Genomic DNA, 20,186 nt, shown 5'->3' with positions numbered 1-20,186 from the left:
AAAATTAAATGTGTACCTTTATTCTCTTTAGATCTCATTTCAATAGTAGAATTAAGGAGCAAAGGATCTTTGAGCAGAGTTTATTTACAATTCAGAAAAACTGGTGAAATGTTGAATTAGAGAGTACTAAAATAAAATAGCTGGAAATTTCTGAATTTTACTAATTTTGCTTCTTTGATTGAAACGAGGAAAAAAAGAAATTTTATACATACCATCTTTGGAAGGAAGACGACAAACCCTCCGACACATAGACATAAATGCATACAAATATTTCTCCAAACTATCATCAGTTTTCTTATGTAGCCTAGCCATAGCTCTAAATTTTGTCCAATCAAATTGGCCTCTGTCAGGATCAAACACCACTCCAAATGTAGATACAACTCTATAGAAGTCAGCTTCTTCTCTTCTTGTCCATCTATTTTGAATAAAGAAAAAGTCACATTTCTCACTGAAGTAAATAAATATTAATGCAAAATACAATGACTATAATAAAAATTTAAAACCATTCCAAGTACCTAACACTTTAAAGGATTAAATCCAGGGCTATTTCCTTAGAAATAGATTTTAAAATGCCAGTTGACTCATCTATCCAACTGTGCTTCTTTTCCTTCAGACAATAATAGTTTTTTGCATACTTACTGTGCAAAAAAATATGCATGGGATACAAGATTGTATAGGATATGACAACCCTCCCTTTGGGAAAAAGATAAAACATTTCAAACATATTTACAGTATAAGGTAGTATTTTACAGTTGTATGTATTATAGAAACCATGAATTTTAGGACAGCACAGAAGATGGAAGGATCTGTTCAAACTTGAGTGATGAAGAAACGCATCACAGAGTAAGTGGCATTTAAGATGGAACAAGGTTAAGATTAAGGGAGGGAACTAGAAAGAGGGCACAGAATAAGCAAAGTAGGAAGTAATCTACATTTTAAGGGGATGATGACTATTCCAGATTGAAAAGGAGAAGGCTCATATTGGGGACAGAGGAAGGTAGGCTTGGGGTCAGTTTATAAAACACTCTAAATGTCTGGCTAAAAATAGTCTCTATTCAGTTGAAAGTTCCTGAAGATACTTTAAGAGGGTAATATCCTCACACACCATAGATCTCCAAACACAGTAGAATCTTTTCCCTGGTTAACAATCACAAGTTTGTTGTGTAATGAGAAAAAGCATATGAGAAAGACCTTTGAAAAACATTAACAGGCCATTTTTATCATAATGATACATTAAGAAGATTAATGATGATGTAAAAATAGTCATTCTGGGAAACCAACCAATCAAGTCATATGAACCTTGTACCTGAGTGATAAAGTAGGAATGGAAAAGAAAGGATAAATTCAAGGATTACATAGGACACAAAAAAATATGACACCTACCTTCAAAGAATTTACAAGTTAGAAAGGTAAGACATGGAAAGGAAAAGATGAATGCCATTACAGTATCTTTTATTATTCTGAAAATGACTAGTTTTATTTAGATAAGTGCTATATGTGTGCAGAAAGCAGGGAGAATACTGTGAGCTAGTCTGGTTGAGAAAAACACTAATAGAGGAGATAGAACATGTGTTGAACTCTGAAGGAGTAGTAGGGTGAGGTATGGACTAAAAAGTAGGAAGAAGGGTATTCTGGGTGATAGGAACAACTTAAGTAGGGTACTGAGTCAAGACTAAGTGGGGCATTCAGGCAGAGGGAATAGGAGAGAATAAAATTAGTAATGCATGCTGAGGCCTAAATTGAAGAGACTCGAATTAATTAAGAAGTTAGACTTTATACCTATACTAAATAAAGAGCCATTGAATATCATGATAAAACTAGTACTTTAGGAAGATTATCCAGATCTGCCAGAGCAAGGGAAAATGTATGCAGTAGATTAAAGATGGTCACAAGTCTTTGCCACAGTTCGCTTTGAGAGATGCAACCTATTTTCCTTTCCCTTAAATTCTGGTTGGCCCTGTGACTTTTTTGACCAACAGTAGGTGGCAGAAGTGACACTCTGTAACTGCAGAGGCTGGGTCTTAAGAAATCTGCAGCTTCTGCCTCTGCCACTTGGAATGCTCCCTCTTAGAATCTGAGCTCCCAGCTGGCAGTCAGCACCAACTGCCAACCATGTGAGTGAGGCCATTATGGACCTTCCAGCCCTCACCTCCCTCCAGCCAACACCATGGGAAGCAGAAGAACCATCTGGTCAACCCACAGAATAGTGACAAACAAAAAACTGATGTTGTTTTTACGTCACTATGTTTTGGGGTGGGTTGTTATGCAACGATAGATAACTGAAACAGTAAATTTACATAGGTAGTAGTATTTGAAGATTACGTCTAGGATAGCTAAAATCTTAAGTGTCAGACTAAATTCTGGTTACAATGAATGTGTTGCAAATGAAACAAAGGAACAATGATTTATCTTTCAGAAAAAAATCCAAAGATCCAGGTTTAATAAGGACGCCAGGTTATTGCTAAACTTTCTTATTCTTTTCCATATATTCTATCCTTTTTAAGAAGTTAAAGCTTTTGGGATGAGAGAAGTTTGCCTGTCTTCCTAACAAGCCTCTTGAAGAAGTTCTACTACTATTTGTTCCCCCTTGACATCAGTAGTTTTAAGGGTTCATCCTCTGTAAAAAGCATAGATGAACTTCTCTTCCATACATTCTTATATTTCATTAATGTCATCATGTAAAATAAGATACAGTGGAATTTATTTCATATAATTTAAACATATGTTTCATTGATAATTTAATTCTTGAGTTTGCACCTTCATTTTTCCCCATACCTCACTGTTCATAAACATGACAAAAGAATGATTAAAGTATGGACTAATAACTATAAAATGCAATAATCTGTATTATCTTAACCATATTTGTGTGTACATATATTTATATACATGTGTATGTATGCATAAAGCATTTTGCTTTGACCAACTTCTCTACCTACTTACATTTTTCACAACGTGAGATAATCGTACCCTAACAGACTTCAGAATGAACACTATATTTAGATACTATATATTAAAAATTTAGTGCTATTGTCTTACCTCTGCTGTCTTTCTATCTTGGCTGCCATTTTAGGATTAAGAGTGGCTTCTTCATAAAGAGGCTGCATAACACTGGCAGGCACTGAGAAAGTAGGTTGTATCTGCTGGATTTGTCTGTTTTTATTAGTACGCTGATATGCAGTGATGAGACGCCTCAAACGTGTGGTTAAAGCTGACTGAGTAGGCCAATAAATTTTATCGCCCTCCATCAGTTGACCATCTACATTTAAAGAAACTCATGTCAATTAAAAAAAAAAAAAACTAAAACCCAAAAACTAAACAGATACTGTCATGAAGTTCACAAAAGCAGCAAAATTTCCCTACTTAAAATTTTTTCTTCCAATCTGATTATGTGAAAAACAAAACAAATCTCTCAAAAAAGTTTTAACTATAGCTCTAAAAATTACAACAAACTTTAAGAGCAAGCTCAAAGAGTAGGTCACGGTGGAATAAAGAACTACAATGTTATATATTTAAAGAGAACTTCATTTGCACAGAAAATACAACTCTTGCATTTCCAGGTCTAATATATCTTACTGGAAGGCAAATACTCAATGCCTTAACTTAAATAAATTAAAAGTCCAACTGAAATCCATTGAGAAGTTGAACACTATAAACTCTTCAAATTAAAGCTTTCTGTATTAAGTTTGTCTCAATTTAATTAGAATGAAACACTTAAAAAGTCATCAGGGAGGAACATATGTTTTAAAAAATTCAATATGACAATGCTGTAACTTTTAAGTTTTCATTCACCTAATAAAAGTGCAAGATCTAACTCTCTATTTCTACAGTGTAATATAACCATATATACCATAATCAAGTGGTAATCATTCATGCGAAGGAAAAACTACTCCTTTATTCCTAGTTGAATTACAGGAAGATGAGGCACTATTCCCCTTGGGTACCAGCTGGGAATGAATGTACTCTAGTGACAGTACGTTTCTATCTTGATATCAGAAGGAAGGAGAAGCAAGACCGGGTACAGAAAAGCCTGTAGAAACTGAGTGATAAAAGAATGTTTCTCAATGTGTGTATGAACAAATAAGAAACAGATTATTAAATTAACACTAATGGTGTGTTTAATGGTGAAATGTCACATACCAGTGTAATAAGCCACAAAATCATCAAAGCTCCTATTCTATAAAAATTCAGTGAGTCACTGAGTAAAGATTTACAACTAAAAATATTGTTAAATTTCCTATCAACTATGTTCTATAATGATTGCAACTGTCTTCAATAAATTTCACATACATTTGAGACATACAGAAGTGTATTAGTTTACTGATCTCATGGTATCATGGGAATGTTAATTTACAATAATACTAAGTAAAGAAATAAATGCTATTTACCTCCATCTGCTATAACAAGATCTCCTGGTGAGGAAACATCATCCTTTTAAAAGAAAACAGAAATTTGTCACAGGGTAACTGGGTCAAGATATAAGAGAATCGATTTTCTTTATAATAGAATACTTTCTTTTGCAATAGAATTTTTAAAATTCAATTTATTTAAACTAAAAAAACCCAAACCAAAAACATTTCACCCATTTCCATCCTGCCTCTAACCTCAAGCCTCTGGCAACCACAATCTATTCTCTTTATCTATCAACTTAGTTAAAAAAAATTTCTTTTTAGATTCCACATATAAGAGACATCACACAATATTTGTGTTTTTCTGACTTATTTTACTTAGTACAATGCTCTCAAGGTCCATCCATGTTGTTGCAAATGGCAACATTTCATTCTTTTTAAAGACTGAATAATATTCCATTGTGTATATATACACACACACATATAAATGAATATACATGTGTGTATGTATATATCTCACAATCTCTTTATCCATTTGTCTATCGATGGACACCTAGGTTGTTTCCACATCTTGGCTACTGTAAATAAAACTTCAAACCACATGTGATCGGGCTGCATATATCTTTCAAATTAGTGTTTTCATTTTTTTGGGATAAATACCCATAAATGTGATTGCTGGGTCATATGACAGCTCTATTTTTAATTTTTTGAGGAACCTCCATACTGTTTTCCACAGTGGCTGCACCAATTTACATTCACACCAACAATATACAAGGTTCACTTTTCTCCACATCCTAGCCAATACTTGTTATTTCTAGTCTTTTTGATAATAGTCATTCTAACCGGTGTGAGGTGATATCTCACTGTTGTTTTGACTGGCATTTCCCTGATGATTAATGATGTAGAGACTTTTCATGTACCTGTTGGCCATCTATATGTCTTCTTTTAAAAAATGTCTATTCACATTTTCTGCCTATATTTTAATCAGATCGTTTGGGGTTTTTTGCTATTGAGTTGTATGAGTTCTTTATATATTTTGGATATTAGCCCCTTATCAGATGTATGATTTGCAAATACTTTCTCATATTGAGTAGGTTGCCTTTTTCTTTTATTGATGATTTCCTTTGCTGTGCAGCTTTTTAGTTTGACGTAGTTGCACTTGTTTATTTTTGCTTTTGTTTTTGGTGTCAGATTCAAAAAACTCATCACCAAGACCTATGCCAAGGAGCTTACCAACTAACTTTTTATTCCAATGACTACTAGTTTCTACTTTTGTTTTAGAAAGCCCTAAGTTAAAATTATCATCATTCCTTTGTAGGTGGGTCTTTTTCCTCTGGTTGTTTTAAAAAACATCTTCTCTTTGTTTGGTGTATCTGTACTTGCACCAGGATGTTTCTTGAAGTGGATTTAGTTTCATTTATCCCTGCAAGATTCACTTTACTTCTTGAATCTGAGGATTCATGTATTTCATCAAGTCTGAAGAATTCTCAGCTAGTAACTCGTAAAATAGGGCTTCTCCCTTATGCTCTCTAGTCTGTCCCTCTGGAACGCCTATTAGACATACACCGGACATTATCATGCTATATATACTCTTCGTATCTGAAAAGATTTTTTATATACTCCATTGTACTGGTTTTCGGTTTGTTGCCTCTTAGCTCTAAATTTACTGCCTCTCATACCTTTTGCCAGCTCTAAGAAAAAAAAAAAAACAACGGATCTAGGCTCTTTATTTTTTCTTAGCCAGCCAATGTGATATTAAGCTTTGTCAGTAGTGGGAGCTGGAGAAGAAAGGCATTTTACTTCCTGGTTGCTGTGAGCTCCTCCACTGCTCAGCTCCTATAGCACATGCAGCTTTCTCAGTGCCCAGCTCTTGCAGTTTATGCAGTTTCTTTAGCACCTCTTGCCCGGCAGCTTCTCCTGAGCAACCTCCCCCTGGGTGGTTTTGTAGTGGAATGCCTCCGGTGAGACACTTCCCCAAGAAAAGCTTGGCAACTCTAGAGGGTGGATTTCCAGCAAGTTGCTCAGGTGTGGCAGCACAACAACTTTTCTTCCATCTAGTGAGCTGTGGTCATACCCTCCCCAAAAGGTCAGAACCTCAGCCCTGGTGGGGACAGCACCCTTCCTTGGCTGCTGTATCTCAGCCTTAGGAATAGTGGCTATTCCTATCTATATTCTTTCAAGTTCTTGCTACTCAGTATTTCAACCCCACATTATAGTCAATAGCTCTTTACATTAAACTTTCCCTGTTCAAATTACTATGTGGTTTTTCTCTCCTGATTGGCTCAAACTAATTCATCACGCTACATTATGGATAACTTCCTCTATTTTCTAAATAATTTCTTCTCTCGTGAGCTGTGTCTAATCTGTTTCTCCAGCAGGATGTTTAACTTATTTGTTGAGTTTTAAATTTCAACGACAGTATTTTCCACCTTTAAAGTTACATATAATTCTCTTTCATATGTCCATCGTCATTTAAAATCTTATCTTGTCTTTTTTTCCTAGTTCTTTATGTCTTTAAAATTTTATTTATTTTCTATTTCAGGAGATACATTAACAGAAATTCTTAAAGATCTAATCTTGTTCTTTGTGGTAGTGCTAACATTCACTCATGGTAAATTGCTCCTCATAAATTAAAAATTTTTGGATTTTGACCTCATTTTATGGAGGGCTTTATCTTCAAGACTCAAGTGTAATCTAGATTGAAGTTGTTTCTTCTAACTGTTCTTTTTCTTTTAACCAAGTACCTCAAGGGTATTACCAGCTTGGGATCTCTCTTTATATTACATTTTTGCCTTGAGAGTTCCTGGACCATGCAGATTAAGTAAAAGAAATCAAGCCATAAACTCAAGCGAAGGCAGGCCTATGGCTATGAATTTTCAGGGGAAACAATTTTCTCCCTACCCAGAAACCATGCTGAGATAAATTTACTTGTTTCCCTGTGCTGTTTGGCAGAAGGTACTACCCTTTAAGGGTTCTGACTTTACTGGATTTCATTCTCACTGCTACACACTGGCCTAAGCCTCATCTTTCTTCCTCAATATCCAATTCCCTTGGCAACCAAGACCAACAAACCCTACCTGACAGCCATAGCACTGTCTAGTTTTTACTATATTCTCACAAATATTATAGAAATTCTTCTCCTCTTTTAACATCATTTTCCCAACTCAACAGATTATATTCTGTACTTTCAACCAACTCTTTTTTCTTCCTTTTGACTTTCTATAAACAGAACACCTAGAACTATGCTTTAGCAGCTCAGAATTCCTCTGGGCTCCACCCTCTGCTTCACATCGCTTTATCTGTTGCTGTGTGCTTTTAGTATCTAGCTCTTATTCTGCTTTGAGATTTTGCCCCTGAACACTGTGTTTCTTTGGTTCCTAGCAGTGTAGCATGTTGGGAATCCCCATTTCATCCATATGTCCAAACCAGCCTCCAGCTTGTCTAGAAGAGGAGACCAAGCAAATTCTGAATGGTTATTTGTGATGTCTGGCAACCTAAGTTAGTCACTAACTTAGCTAATGTTCTAAGAAATGATGCATAATGAAAATGTATGAAGGAAAAACATACAAAAGAAATAGCAAGCAAAAGAAAACATGGATAACTAGATTCGAGGATTTAAAATCATGATCCAAAGCATACCTCTATATCATCTTTAAAGATAGCTGGGGCAGGTTTGTATTCTGGATCTTCCACATCCCTGTTAAATACCAACAAATGCTATAATTATCGTACTGAACTTCAAATTTCTCGTGGTAGGACAAACAAATGGGGTATTGTTGGAAGGACTTCTTCGTATGTTTTAATGGTCTGACTGAAGTCTCTTCTTCAGCCAGAGGAGCCCAAGCCTAATAGCGTGAAGGCTATTTACATGGCAAGTCAGAAGAAAGCTAGTTCTAATTTACTCTTACTCCCAAGTTCACTTATAAATGTGGTATTAACCTTAACATAGTCTCTTACTTTTCTCTTTTGGTAAGAAAAGAAAGATAATAAAGGCCTCATAATAGGTATAATGAACAACATCATATTTCTCTTCAGTTGTAATATGCTTAGCTTTCTTCTTCCCTCCTAGGTCCCTAAAATTTTAGTCTTAATTGCCATGACCATTAAGAATGGAAAAATGAAGGACTCATCAAAAGAATGGGTGTGGGGAAGGTCTGGTCTCTTCCTTCATTGCACTCTGTTAGACAAGTGCTAACTTATTAGAGTATCATTAGCTCTTTTGAATTGTAAACTCCAATTCTCGTACTGCTACATTATTTAAAGAGAAACATCACCGACATAGAATATGCTGATGTTGATAGAGCTATATGGAGAATTCACGACTCTGAAATCCACGTACCCATCCATATAATCGTTCGCCCTCTGTTCTGCAGCAACTGCTTTCTCATCAGGTTTTCCCACTCTTTCCAAGAAGCATAATGCCGGGTCTGCTCGGATAGTGTTATATTTTTCATAACCTAGAGGGATGACCAATTATGAAAGTAAAAAGGATAAAAAGAAGAAAAAAATATAAATGTAAGCATTCCTCATATTTATGATGAGTGGTATTTCTGGACTGAAGGGACCATGTATTAAAATGACATTGATTAAACATGTTTTCTAGAAATTATCACAAACATTACATGGTCTGGCAATATGTATATTTAAAAATCTAGATTAAATATATCAGTTAAAAGGAAAAGAGGAAAAACTGACCACACATATTTCACATAAAAACTCTTCCTGAGAGGGGACGTTATGTGAGACTTACGTCCAAGAGAAGCAGTTCACATATGCCACCCATTCATGAGGAAATGTAGTGACGGACAAACATAGCTTGGGAGTGTATGCTTTATATGATGTATATAATAATATGGGTGTTACTGAAATAAAGCTGTAAGTGGAAATCAATAAATTGAGAAGTAGCTGAATTACACTATACGTAGATGAAGACTCTACCTATCTTACTTCTCACTTACCATGTTTAAAAACTCCAATAAGGAGTGACTTATCAGCATCAAAATCCCACCATTCAGCAGGAACTTCTGAGTGGTCTGGTTCTGGGACCCAAACATCAATGTCACTTAAAAAAAAATCATGATATGACTTTATAAGTTACTACAAACAAGTCTAAGAGGGGGCAAAATTTTACATAGCTTCTAAAAAGCATTGTGGTTTTTAAGAAAAAGAGGATACAATTTTATTTCATTTAAAAAAATTTTCCACAATTACCACATATTAAAATTATAAAACTGCACAATAACAACAAAGGTACCATAAAATGAATTAATATTCTTAAGCGCAACAGAAGAAATAAGTTTCAACAGGTTTACTTTATTCTTAAGGAATCATATTCTTTCCACTAATTTCCTTCAGATATAGACAAAAGGTTCTATCAGAAAGTAGAGTCTTATGTCAGCAAACAACTTGGCAAAAATCATCTGGGTCAAAAATTTCACTTTGTATATGAGGAGACTGAGGCCCTAGAAAAGCAAATGAATGGCTCTAGGCTGTAAAACAAGTTATGTCTCTTTTAGACCGCTATTGCTAGGAAAGCCACACTGAAAAATTAAGCACTGCTTACCAGTAAAGGAAGCCTAGCAAAGAGTTAATAATGTTTGAGAAGGATTAGCAAATAAATATCATTAATTTTGATATAAATACACGTCATTCTTATATTGTATTCAACAGTCAAAGAGACTGGATAGGGTAAATTACCTCAGGGAATCAAATATTCTACTTGAGATTTTCCCTATGACATTAATGTATTATCAATTTCCAAAGAATCAGAGATATAACAAAAAACAACACAAATTATATTAAGTAGAATTTCATCTCTTCATCGTGGCACCATAAATTTTATAAATTAATTAAGAAAGGCCTATAGGTGTGAAGAAATGGAGCGTTTCTTACTCATAACTAAGTTGTGTGGCAAAAGTTCATCTGTAAGTTGGTTGTCTTTGGGAATGCAAAATAAATTTTCATACAGATATAAACTGATAAATGGTCAATATGTTCCTGGGCTAGTCCACAAGAACCCAACAGTTAACCACTAATATAGTTGAAATAAAAGATATTGACAATTAAAAATAGTTTTAAGTTTTTATAAGTAAATAAATCATAAAAAATGGATTAAAAAATTACTTTTTATTTTTCCTAAGTGTTTTGCCAGGAGACAAAAAGAAAATTTTCAATACTCTAAACGCACACCTCATTATATTTTATTTTGCTTAAAAACAGAAATGTCACAATCACAATATTTTTTAGCTTAGTGCAGAAACAGAGAAAGAGGAAGAGAGATTTTCCGGTGATATGGCAAAAGTTGAAAAATAGATGAGGAAAAATACAGTTAAAGAAGATATTTATTTTTTATTGCATTCCTGGTCAGGATTAAACAAAGCAGAAGCACAGAATGACAAAAGAAAGAGGAAAGAACACCGGAGACAGGATGCCAAAGGGGGAAAAATAAAGTGGGTCAGATACTGTACTTCCTCTTACCAATCATCAGGTAGCACTCTAAAGCTCAAAATATTGTGACTGTCATCTGAGGTGGAAGGTTTTTCCTGTTTTTAGAGAGTAAAAGGCACTAAATATATACCTCATGGGTTTAAAAAAATATATATTATTTATTTTAACATCTTTATTGGAGTATCATTGCTTTACAATGCTGTGTTAGTTTCTCCTGTATAACAAAGCGAACCAGCTATACATATACACATATGCCTCCGTCTTGCGTCTCCCTCCCACCCTCCATTATCCCACCACTCTAGTTAGACACAAAGCACCGAGCTGATCTCCCTGTGCTATGTGGCTGCTTCCCACTAGCTACCTATTTTACATTTGGTAGTGTATATATGTCTATGCCACTCTCTCACTTCCTCCCAGCTTACCCTTCCCCCTCCCCGTGTCCTCAAGTCCATTCTCTACATCTGTGTCTTTATTCCTGTCCTGCCCCTAGGTTCTTCAGAACCACTGTTTTTTTTTTTTTTTAGATTCCATATATATGTGTTAGCGTACAGTATTTGATTTTCTCTTTCAACTTACTTAACTCCGTATGACAGACTCTGGGCCCATCCATCTCACTACAAATAACTCAATTTCGTTTCTTTTTATGGCTGAGTAATATTCCATTGCATATACGTGCCACATCTTTCTCAATTCATCTGTCGATGGACACTTAGGGTGCTTCCGTGTCCTGGCTATTGTAAATAGAGCTGTAATGAACATTGTGGTACATGACTCCTTTTGAATTACAGTTTTCTCTGGGTATATGCCCAGGAGTGGGATTGCTGGGTCGTATGGTAGTTCCCTTGTAGTTTTTTAAGGAACCTCCATACTGTTCTCCATAGTGGCTGTATCAATTTACATTCCCACCAACAGTGCAAGAGGGTTCCCTTTTCTCCACACCCTCTCCAGCATTTATTGTTTGTAGATTTTTTGATGATGGCCATTCAGACTGGTGGGAGGTGATACCTCATTGTAGTTTTGATTTGCATTTCTCTAATGATTAATGATGTTGAGCATCCTTTCATCTGTTTGTTGGCAATCTGTGTAACTTCTTTAGAGAAATGTCTACGTAGGTCTTCTGCTCATTTTTGGATTGGATTGTTTGCTTTTTTGATAGTGAGATGCATGAAATGCTTGTGTATTTTGGAGATTAATCCTTTGTCAGTTGCTTTGTTTGCAAATATTTTCTCCCATTCTGAGGGTTGGCTTTTCGTCTTGTTTATGGTTTCCTTTCCTGTGCAAAAGCTTTTAAGTTTCACTAGGTCCCATTTGTTTATTTTTGCTTTTATTTCCCTTTCTCTCTATTCTTTTCATTCTTTATTCTTTATTCTGCTCTGTGGTAGTTATTTCCAGTATTTTATCTTCCAGGTCACTTATCCATTCTTTTGCCTCATTTTTTCTGCTACTGATTCCTTCTAGAGAATTTTAAATTTCATTTATTGTGTCGTTCATCATTGTTTGTTTGCTCCTTAGTTCCTCTAGGTCCTTGTTAAACGTTTCTTGTATTTTCTCCATTCTATTTGTAAGACTTTGGATCATCTTTACTATCATTACTCTGAATTCTTTTCCAGGTAGACTGCCTATTTCCTCCTCATTTATTTGGTCTGGTGGGTTTTTACTTTGCTCCATCACCTGCTGTTTATTTCTCTGTCTTCTCATGTTGCTTAACTTACTGCATTTGGGGTCTCCTTTTCACAGGCTGCAGGTCTGTAGTTCCCGTTGTTTTTGGTGTCTGCCCCCAGTGGGTAAGGTTGGTTCAGTGGGTTGTGTAGGTTTCCCGGTGGAGGGGACTGGTGCTTGTGTTCTGGTGGCTGAGGGTGGATCTTGTCTTTCTGGTGGGCAGGACCGTGCCTGGTGGTGTGTTTTGGGGTGTCTGTGAACTTATTATGATTTTAGGCAGCCTTTCTGCTAATGGCTGGAGTTGTTTTCCTGTCTTGCTAGTTGTTTGGCATGGGCTGTGCAGCACTTTACCTTGCTGGTCGTTGACTGGAGCTGGGTGTTAGCGTTGAGATGCAAATCTCTGGCAGAGCTTTCGCCGTTTGATATTATGTGGGGCCGGGAGGTGTCTGGTGGACCAATGTCGTGAACTCGGCTCTCCCACCTACAAGTCTTAGGCCTGACACCCAGCTGGAGCACCAAGACCCTGACACCCGGCTGGAGCAGCAAGACCCTGTCAGCCACATGGCTCTTACATGAGTACTTGGCACACAGAAAGCACTTGATAACTGTGAACTAATATTGCTATAACTGTAATTACAGGCACAAGCTGGGGGAGCGATTCATCTTCCTGCTAGTGTTGGATGGTCTCCTGCAGAGGTGGGGGCTGGCTGTGGTTCATCATGGGGACAAAGACACTGGCAGAAGTTCTGGGAAGTACTCACTGGTGTGAGCTCTCCCAGAGTCTGCTGTTAGTCCCACCAAAGAGCTCTACCTCACGGTTTAAATGTGCCATATGCATGTTAAGTGTTCCTTAACTGCTAGGGAAAGGAATACAATAAGGTGCATGTACTCCTATTGTTGATTTCTGCTTTTAGAGATTCAGTTCATGTGCTATCTCTTGCATAAAGCCTCTAACTTCCCCAGGCTAGATCATCCACTCAAAATAGATTTTTTAATCTATTTTGATTTAAATATTCATTTTGATTTAAATATTCACAGTATTCACAATGTGCCAACAATGGCAATAGTAAGACATATCCTTGCCCTTTTGAAGAGGTATCTGCAAAACCTCTTCAATGCCTGTGATGAATGCTGTGACAGGGCACTCTGGGTATGTGCTTTACCCAGACATGAGAGGACAGGGAGCCTGAGTTGATGTTGGCTGAGCAGTAAGAGAGGGAAAATGAAAGAAAATGGGGAAGAGAATGTTCCTGCAAGAATGCAAAGGCCTGGAGGCATTAGTAACCATGGCATATTTGACAAATGCAGATCTAAAGTTCTGAAGAGAGATGTGGGCTAGAATTAGGTTCGGAAGTCATCAGTATGGAAATACAAATTGATGCTGCAGAAAAGATGTGAACACCCAAGAGTAAGCGACGAGAGAGCCTATGTGAACACATTTAAGAGACAGGTGGAAGAGAAGACTGAAAATGAAAAGTGGCAAGCAGAAAGCTAAAAAGAAAATCTACAGGAGAATGGTATCACAGACACATTCTAATAATATGGAAGTGATCAATAAAGGTAAATAAGATAAACACTATGATATATCCATCAAATTTAGCAGTGAGAATGTGGGTGAAGAACTTCTTAAAGTAGGTGGTGGAGTGAGGGGGTAGAAGCTGAACTGTAGTGGAATGTACAGTGAATGCGAGAAAAGAAAAAGAGGACAGCAAATACAGATACTTCTTTAAAAAAAGTTTGGCTGTGAAACCAAGGAGAGTAATAATATGGTAGTCTGAGAAGAACTGGGTGCAAAAGTGGTGTGTGTGAGTGTGTGTGTGCATGTGCATGTGTGTGTGTGTTGAAAGAGATGTAAATATCTTAAAATCCAAATGAGAAGCCAGAGAGGGAAAGAATAATGAAAGAGGATAATTCATAGATCACAGTACAGTTCCTGGGAAATCACAAGGGGATTGAATGCAGTCAGACCAAGGAAAAAGAGGAGTCAATTAGTCAACAAGTATTTACTGGGTGTTACTATTTCCCAGATTCTAGGGGCTGGGAACACAATGATCAATAAGACAGATAGCATACTTCACCTTCAACCAGCTTAAATTGTAATGATAGGGGAAATACAATTTAAAAAATAAATATTATTTTTAATACTAGTAGGCAACATGAATGAGATAAAATAAGGTTAAATAATAGTGGGTGACTGGTGGGCTGCTTTAGCTAGCGTGGGCAGGGAAGGCCTATCTGAAGAGGTGAAACTTAAGCTGAGACCTGCATGATATGAAGGGGCAGTTCTGTGGAAGATTAAGGGAAAGAATATTTGTAGTAGGGGGAACAGCACAGAATGAGCCTGACATGTTGGAGGAACATTGTGGATGAGGGACAGAATGGAGGAAGAGGTCCCAGAGTTATGTAGGGCACTGTAGGATTGGGCTTTATTCTAAGAGAAATGAGAAGCAACTGGAAGGTTTTAAGAAGTGCTTTGGCCTGATTTTTGCTTTAGAAAGATCACTCTGGCTGCTGTGTGAAGGTCTGACTGTAGAGAGGCAAAATAAGAGGCAAAGATGGGAAATCCCTGGTGGTCCAGTAGTGGTTAGGACTCTGTTCTTCCACTGCAGGGGGCCTGGGTTTGATCCCTTGTCCGGGAACTAAGATCTTGTATGCTGCGTAGTGCAGCCAAAAAAATACCCAACAACTCTTGGAAAAAGAAGAGGCAAAGAGACTCACTTAGGAGGCCACTGAAAAAGTCTAAACACGAGATAATGGTGGCTTGGACCAGGGAGTTAGCAGAGGAGAGTGAAAAGTGCTCAGGTTTGGCATATACTTTGTCAAGCTAACAAGTGTTCCTGTAGGGTTTGAGGAGAAGAGAAGAATCAAGAATGATACCAGAGCAACTGGGTGGTACATTTAGTAGGATGGAGAAGGCTTGTATGTGTGAAGGTGGGGAGGAAAGAATAGGAGACAGATTTGGGAGATACACGGGAAGTTTGAGCTGTTAATTAGATTTTTCAAGTGGAAATGTTTAGAAGCAGCTAACTCAGAGCTTAGAGCTGAGGGGAAACGTCTGGGATGAACATGTAAATCTGACTGTCATCTGTGTAAAGATCATATTTAATATGATGAGGTTGCATGAGTTTACTGAAAGGGAAAGTACAGATAAAAAAGCTGAGGACACACGTCTTGGTCAATCCAACGTCTAGAGATCTATTAGAGAAATAAGAGCTAGCAAAGGAAAATGCAAAGGAAAGACCAATATGGAAAAAAGGACAACCAGGTGGTAGCAGCAAGGATGTGTACTGAAGACATCACTTCAAGAAGGGAGAAGTAGAATAAGTTGAGAGACTGACCTCATGGTAGGTTATTAGTGGCCTGATTAAAAATCATTTCAGCGGGAGAGTGGAGATGAAAGATTAATTGGAATAGATTGAAGAGAAGATGCAAGGTAAAGAAGTAGAGACTGTCAACACAGACAACTCTTTATTTTCATGAAGGGGAGTGGAGAAATGGAGTAGTACGATGTATGTATGATACATGATATTAAGGAATGTATATATGCCAAGAGAATGATTCAGAAGGTGATTACAGGCGTAAAGTCCTTAAAAGGTAAGAAACAAGTTCCAAGCATAAGGGTTGCTCTTAGGAGGAGGAGGATTTCTACTGCATCCCAAGGGAAGGAATAAATAGGGGGACACATATGACAAGTAGAACTGAAGGTAGCTCTTGTCTGATTGTTTCTGTTTTCTCTGTGAAATATATATAGCAAAGTCATTATTGGAGGGTGATGCTGGTGGGACAGGAAGATGGCTTGAGGAGAGAGGTGTAGAATGGTCCTCTTGAAGAGTAGGTAAGTGAACTTCCTAGTCATGGTGGTTAAACAGCTTACTTGTGTTTAATTTTGCTTGAGATCAATGCTCATCAATTTGAAGTTAGTCATTCGGCAGGGTTTGTGTGATTTTCTCCAGCCATGTTCAACTGCTTAGGTATAGGCAAGGGGTAAAACGATTTTTCAGTTTAACATGAGTTGGGGTTGTGCCACGAATGTAGAACAGAGGGGAAATCAGGCAAAGAATCTCAGTTAGTGAGTACGCTGCTGGACTACAGAATGCAGGTTTATAATGAGGAGACAGGGGCATGAAGGTGGAGATGGATAAGATGGGGGACATCGTGATGAAATTAGAGAATGAGAGTGAAAAGTACCCAAGTTAAGTGAGTCTGAAGGAAATAAGTGACAGCTGAAATGCAGATTGAAGAGGTAATGCTGTTACTGGTGATAGTAAGATTAAGTATGTGATTGTGTGCGTGTGTGGCTGTGGTGGAGAGGAAAGAAGATGATTGTAGATAAAGGTCAAGGAACTGAGAGACTAAGGTGCTGGATGGATCATATGAGGATGTAAAAGTCACTGCAGTAAGAGGGAGGAAGGTTAAGTTTTAGATTTGGTAGCAGGAAGCTATTACTAATGCTAATGTTATTATTCTTATGATAACTTTCAGCGACAGAGCCAACGATGAGATTAATAGACGAAAGGCAACAAAATGGCAAAGGTCACTCTAAGTTTGGTAGATTTTTCTTCCTGTGAATTTCACTGAATAAGCATTCACTTAATATACAATTTTCTGGTCATTTAACTTTTGCCTCATTATGTTGCTGAAAAATAAACATGCTATTTAATTTACCTTGCATCAACTCCATCAAACACTTTCTGACACTCATTTCCAATGACTTCTTGCTTTAGATAATATAGCATTCTTACACGAAGCAAAACTCTAAAAATGAGGGGGGAAAAAAAAACAAAAGACACAAAGACATTAATCATTAAAGAAAATTCATCCATGGGGTTAAAATTAGAAAAGAATTTGTATACAAAATTTTTATAATGAAATAATAATAATTACTTCTGATTAAATAAACCTCATTACTATCATATATATAAAATAGGTTTCTTCAAAATCTTTACAATCATCATTATTTAATATCCAAGTAAGATATAATGAGATCACTTGGAGGCCAGTTTTTTTTCTCTCTCTGCTGATGAAAAGTGACACAAGAGGTACCATGATTTGCTGAAGGATACCCTGGTAAGAATAAGATTAGGATTGGTCCTAGACCACACTGTCTCTGTACTCAAAATCAGCATGCTTTAAGATTGTTAATAAATTCAGAAGTAAACTTGCAATGGGTTGTGTTAAAAATACCCTACTACCTACTTATTACAGTGGTGTTTTATATGTTTTTTGTAGCCTTCATCTTGAAGTAGCTGCTCAGGATTGTATTTTCGAAGCCATTCTGCTTTTTGTATATCAAATGAGCTTGTTTGAGTCTTTACTTTCTTCCCTTTTCGACCTCTGGGTACAGGGGCTGACAGGCCTGTTAAAATGAGAAGGACAAATGAAATCAGGGATAATTTGTATAAAGACGGTCAATTTGAAACATTTTTTCAATGGAAGAAATTTCTGGAGACTTTCAGAGGTCTGTGTAGGCTATACAGAGATCTTTGAAATATTAATGGTAAAAATATAAACTCAATCACAAGATAAGTCCACGATACCACACACATATTAACACAATTTCTGCCAACCACTCAATTTCATATCCCCAATTAATCATTCTGATTACCTCTATGTTGCAAAACATTTTTTTTCCAAATGTAAAAACTGAAAGATCAAACCTTTCCCTCTGCTTTACTTTTTGCTTCCTTAGTTACAAAAACACAAGTTGTGGCCTCTTGATTTTCAAAACTGATTGTTACTAATAACATGGATTAGGTTTTGTGGGGTTCCTGTTTAAGAGAGCTAAATTCATTTGATTTCTTTGACATTTTTGTTGTGAAATATGTCAAAAATAAAAAAAGTATTCCCACTCTTAATCTTAATTAACATATTCCATATTTGGTCAGTTTTTTTAAAAAATTAATTTATTTATTTTTGGCTGTGGTGGGTCTTCGTTTCTGTGCGAGGGCTTTCTCTAGTTGTGGCAAGTGGGGGCCACTCTTCTTCACGGTGCGCGGGCCACTCTTCATCGCGGTGTACGGGCCTCTCACTGTCGTGGCCTCTCTTGTTGCGGAGCACAGGCTCCAGACGCGCAGGCTCAGTAGTTGTGCCTCACGGGCCCAGTTGCTCCGCGGCATGTGGGATCTTCCCAGACCAGGGCTCGAACCTGTGTCCCCTGCATTGGCAGGCAGATTCTCAACCATTGCACCACCAGGGAAGCCCTGGTCAGTTTTTTATTAAAGGAAATAATACATAAAGTCCAATTCACTCTTTCCTTCCCAGACATAGTCACTACCCTGAATTTGATTTTCATTTCATACACGTTTATACTTGTGTGTTGGAGAAATATTCAGTATTTAAGCTTTCATTACATTATACATGCAATTCTGTAACTTATTTATTATATTTAATTTTTTTCTGAGATTTATAAATACTTGCTGATTCATGGAGGCTCTAATTCATCCATTTTAACTGCTGTGTAAAAATCTATTCTATGACTATATCACCTGCATATTATTCTTCAACTATGCTGGAGTTGTTTCACTTACAAGTTTTCACGATTACAAATAATACAGTTGTGCTTCTTCCTTTCAATTCTTGTCTCATATCTTTTCCCTGCCATTTTCTACCAGCTAGGAGTTTCATCACAATGGTAAATAGAAGCACTACGTAGGTCTGTCCCATTTTTCCTTAGGATTTTGGTGGGTTTTGCCTTTATATTTTGATACTATTTTGTTCAGTGCATACAGGTTCATTTTGTTATATCTTCTTTTATGGATTAGTCTTTTTTATTATGTAGTATCCTTTTTTAATCTCAATTAATGCTTCCATCTTAAATTGCATTTTAGTCTATGTTAATAATGCTCTGTATTCTAGTCCTCCTGACCCTTGGTGGTTTGGAAACTAAACAGTGCATATCTAAAAATACACATATTGAAATTTTCCTAATAAAATATGGAGATGTTTTATATTTTTAAATTTCTCCAAAAAAAAAATTTCTCCCTACCATAATCTCCTCAGATTCATCATTTAATCCTATGTTTTTTCATGTAACTGCATGTTAATTTTTACATGTTAATTTGTAATTTTTAAAAGGTCTGTGTCTTGAATGTTTCTACAGTACTTTTGTCTTTTTTCAAAATCATAGTATATCTGAAGTATCTTTGCAGATATTAATGATATTTTTTAAAAAGTTGTCTTCTCCTTTCACAGTCTTTGTTTCCTACAAGTTCATTTTAGTGGTTTGTTTTTAGTCTCTCTCTCATGTTGGAGACGTTCCTCAGATGCCTGATACCCTTGGTTATTTGCTCATATTTAAGAATGACAGAAAAGTTGATAGACAGGCTGAATGAGCGGAGGTAACTGTTGACTCTTTGAAGGGTAATCCAGCTGTTTTTTCCTGTCCTTATCTTTAGGTTTTGGTCTGGTCATATTCACCAAGGACAATTCCTTAGTTTTCTTCCTTGAGTATGACACTGTCCAGTATACATATTCATTTAACAGCCATTTAGTAGCTCCATGTTGCAAATACCAATGAAATGCAGACATTCTCTATTTTATCTTCTCCAGAGAATAAACATTCAGTCAATCTTCGCCATGGCTACATGGAGTTGAAAAGGGTATTTAGGGATCTGATCCCCCTTTTAAACAACTTTAAATCAAAGCCCCTGTCCTTTATATCCACTTTCAGAGGTCACGGATGTCACAAACTCCTGAAACTTTTAGATAATCTATGAAGCAAATCAGTTGGTTGTT

General features: G+C 36.6%; 1 protein-coding gene across 22 annotated transcripts in view; it reads right to left on the bottom strand.

Annotated features, from left to right (window-relative positions):
- Positions 1–20,186, bottom strand: part of CHD9 (chromodomain helicase DNA binding protein 9) — a 236,622-nt gene that overhangs the window by 24,660 nt on the left and 191,776 nt on the right. For all 22 annotated transcript variants that reach the window (XM_022555138.3, XM_022555133.3, XM_022555136.3 and 19 more), the window contains 8 exons: positions 17,649–17,808; positions 17,118–17,207; positions 9,305–9,408; positions 8,686–8,803; positions 7,986–8,043; positions 4,386–4,428; positions 3,037–3,256; positions 213–415 (listed from right to left, as the gene is read on the bottom strand). In XM_022555138.3, the coding sequence (XP_022410846.1) occupies positions 213–415; positions 3,037–3,256; positions 4,386–4,428; positions 7,986–8,043; positions 8,686–8,803; positions 9,305–9,408; positions 17,118–17,207; positions 17,649–17,808 (996 nt within the window). The remainder of the gene's footprint in view (positions 1–212; positions 416–3,036; positions 3,257–4,385; positions 4,429–7,985; positions 8,044–8,685; positions 8,804–9,304; positions 9,409–17,117; positions 17,208–17,648; positions 17,809–20,186) is intronic.

This window comes from Delphinapterus leucas, chromosome 20 (assembly GCF_059928025.1).
Source record: "Delphinapterus leucas isolate spDelLeu-1000000601 "Yukka" chromosome 20, BTC_Dleu_Yukka2, whole genome shotgun sequence".
Lineage (NCBI taxonomy): Eukaryota > Metazoa > Chordata > Mammalia > Artiodactyla > Monodontidae > Delphinapterus > Delphinapterus leucas.
The sequence above is the reverse complement of the archived record's forward strand: the minus strand, read 5'-3'. Positions and strand labels throughout refer to the sequence as shown.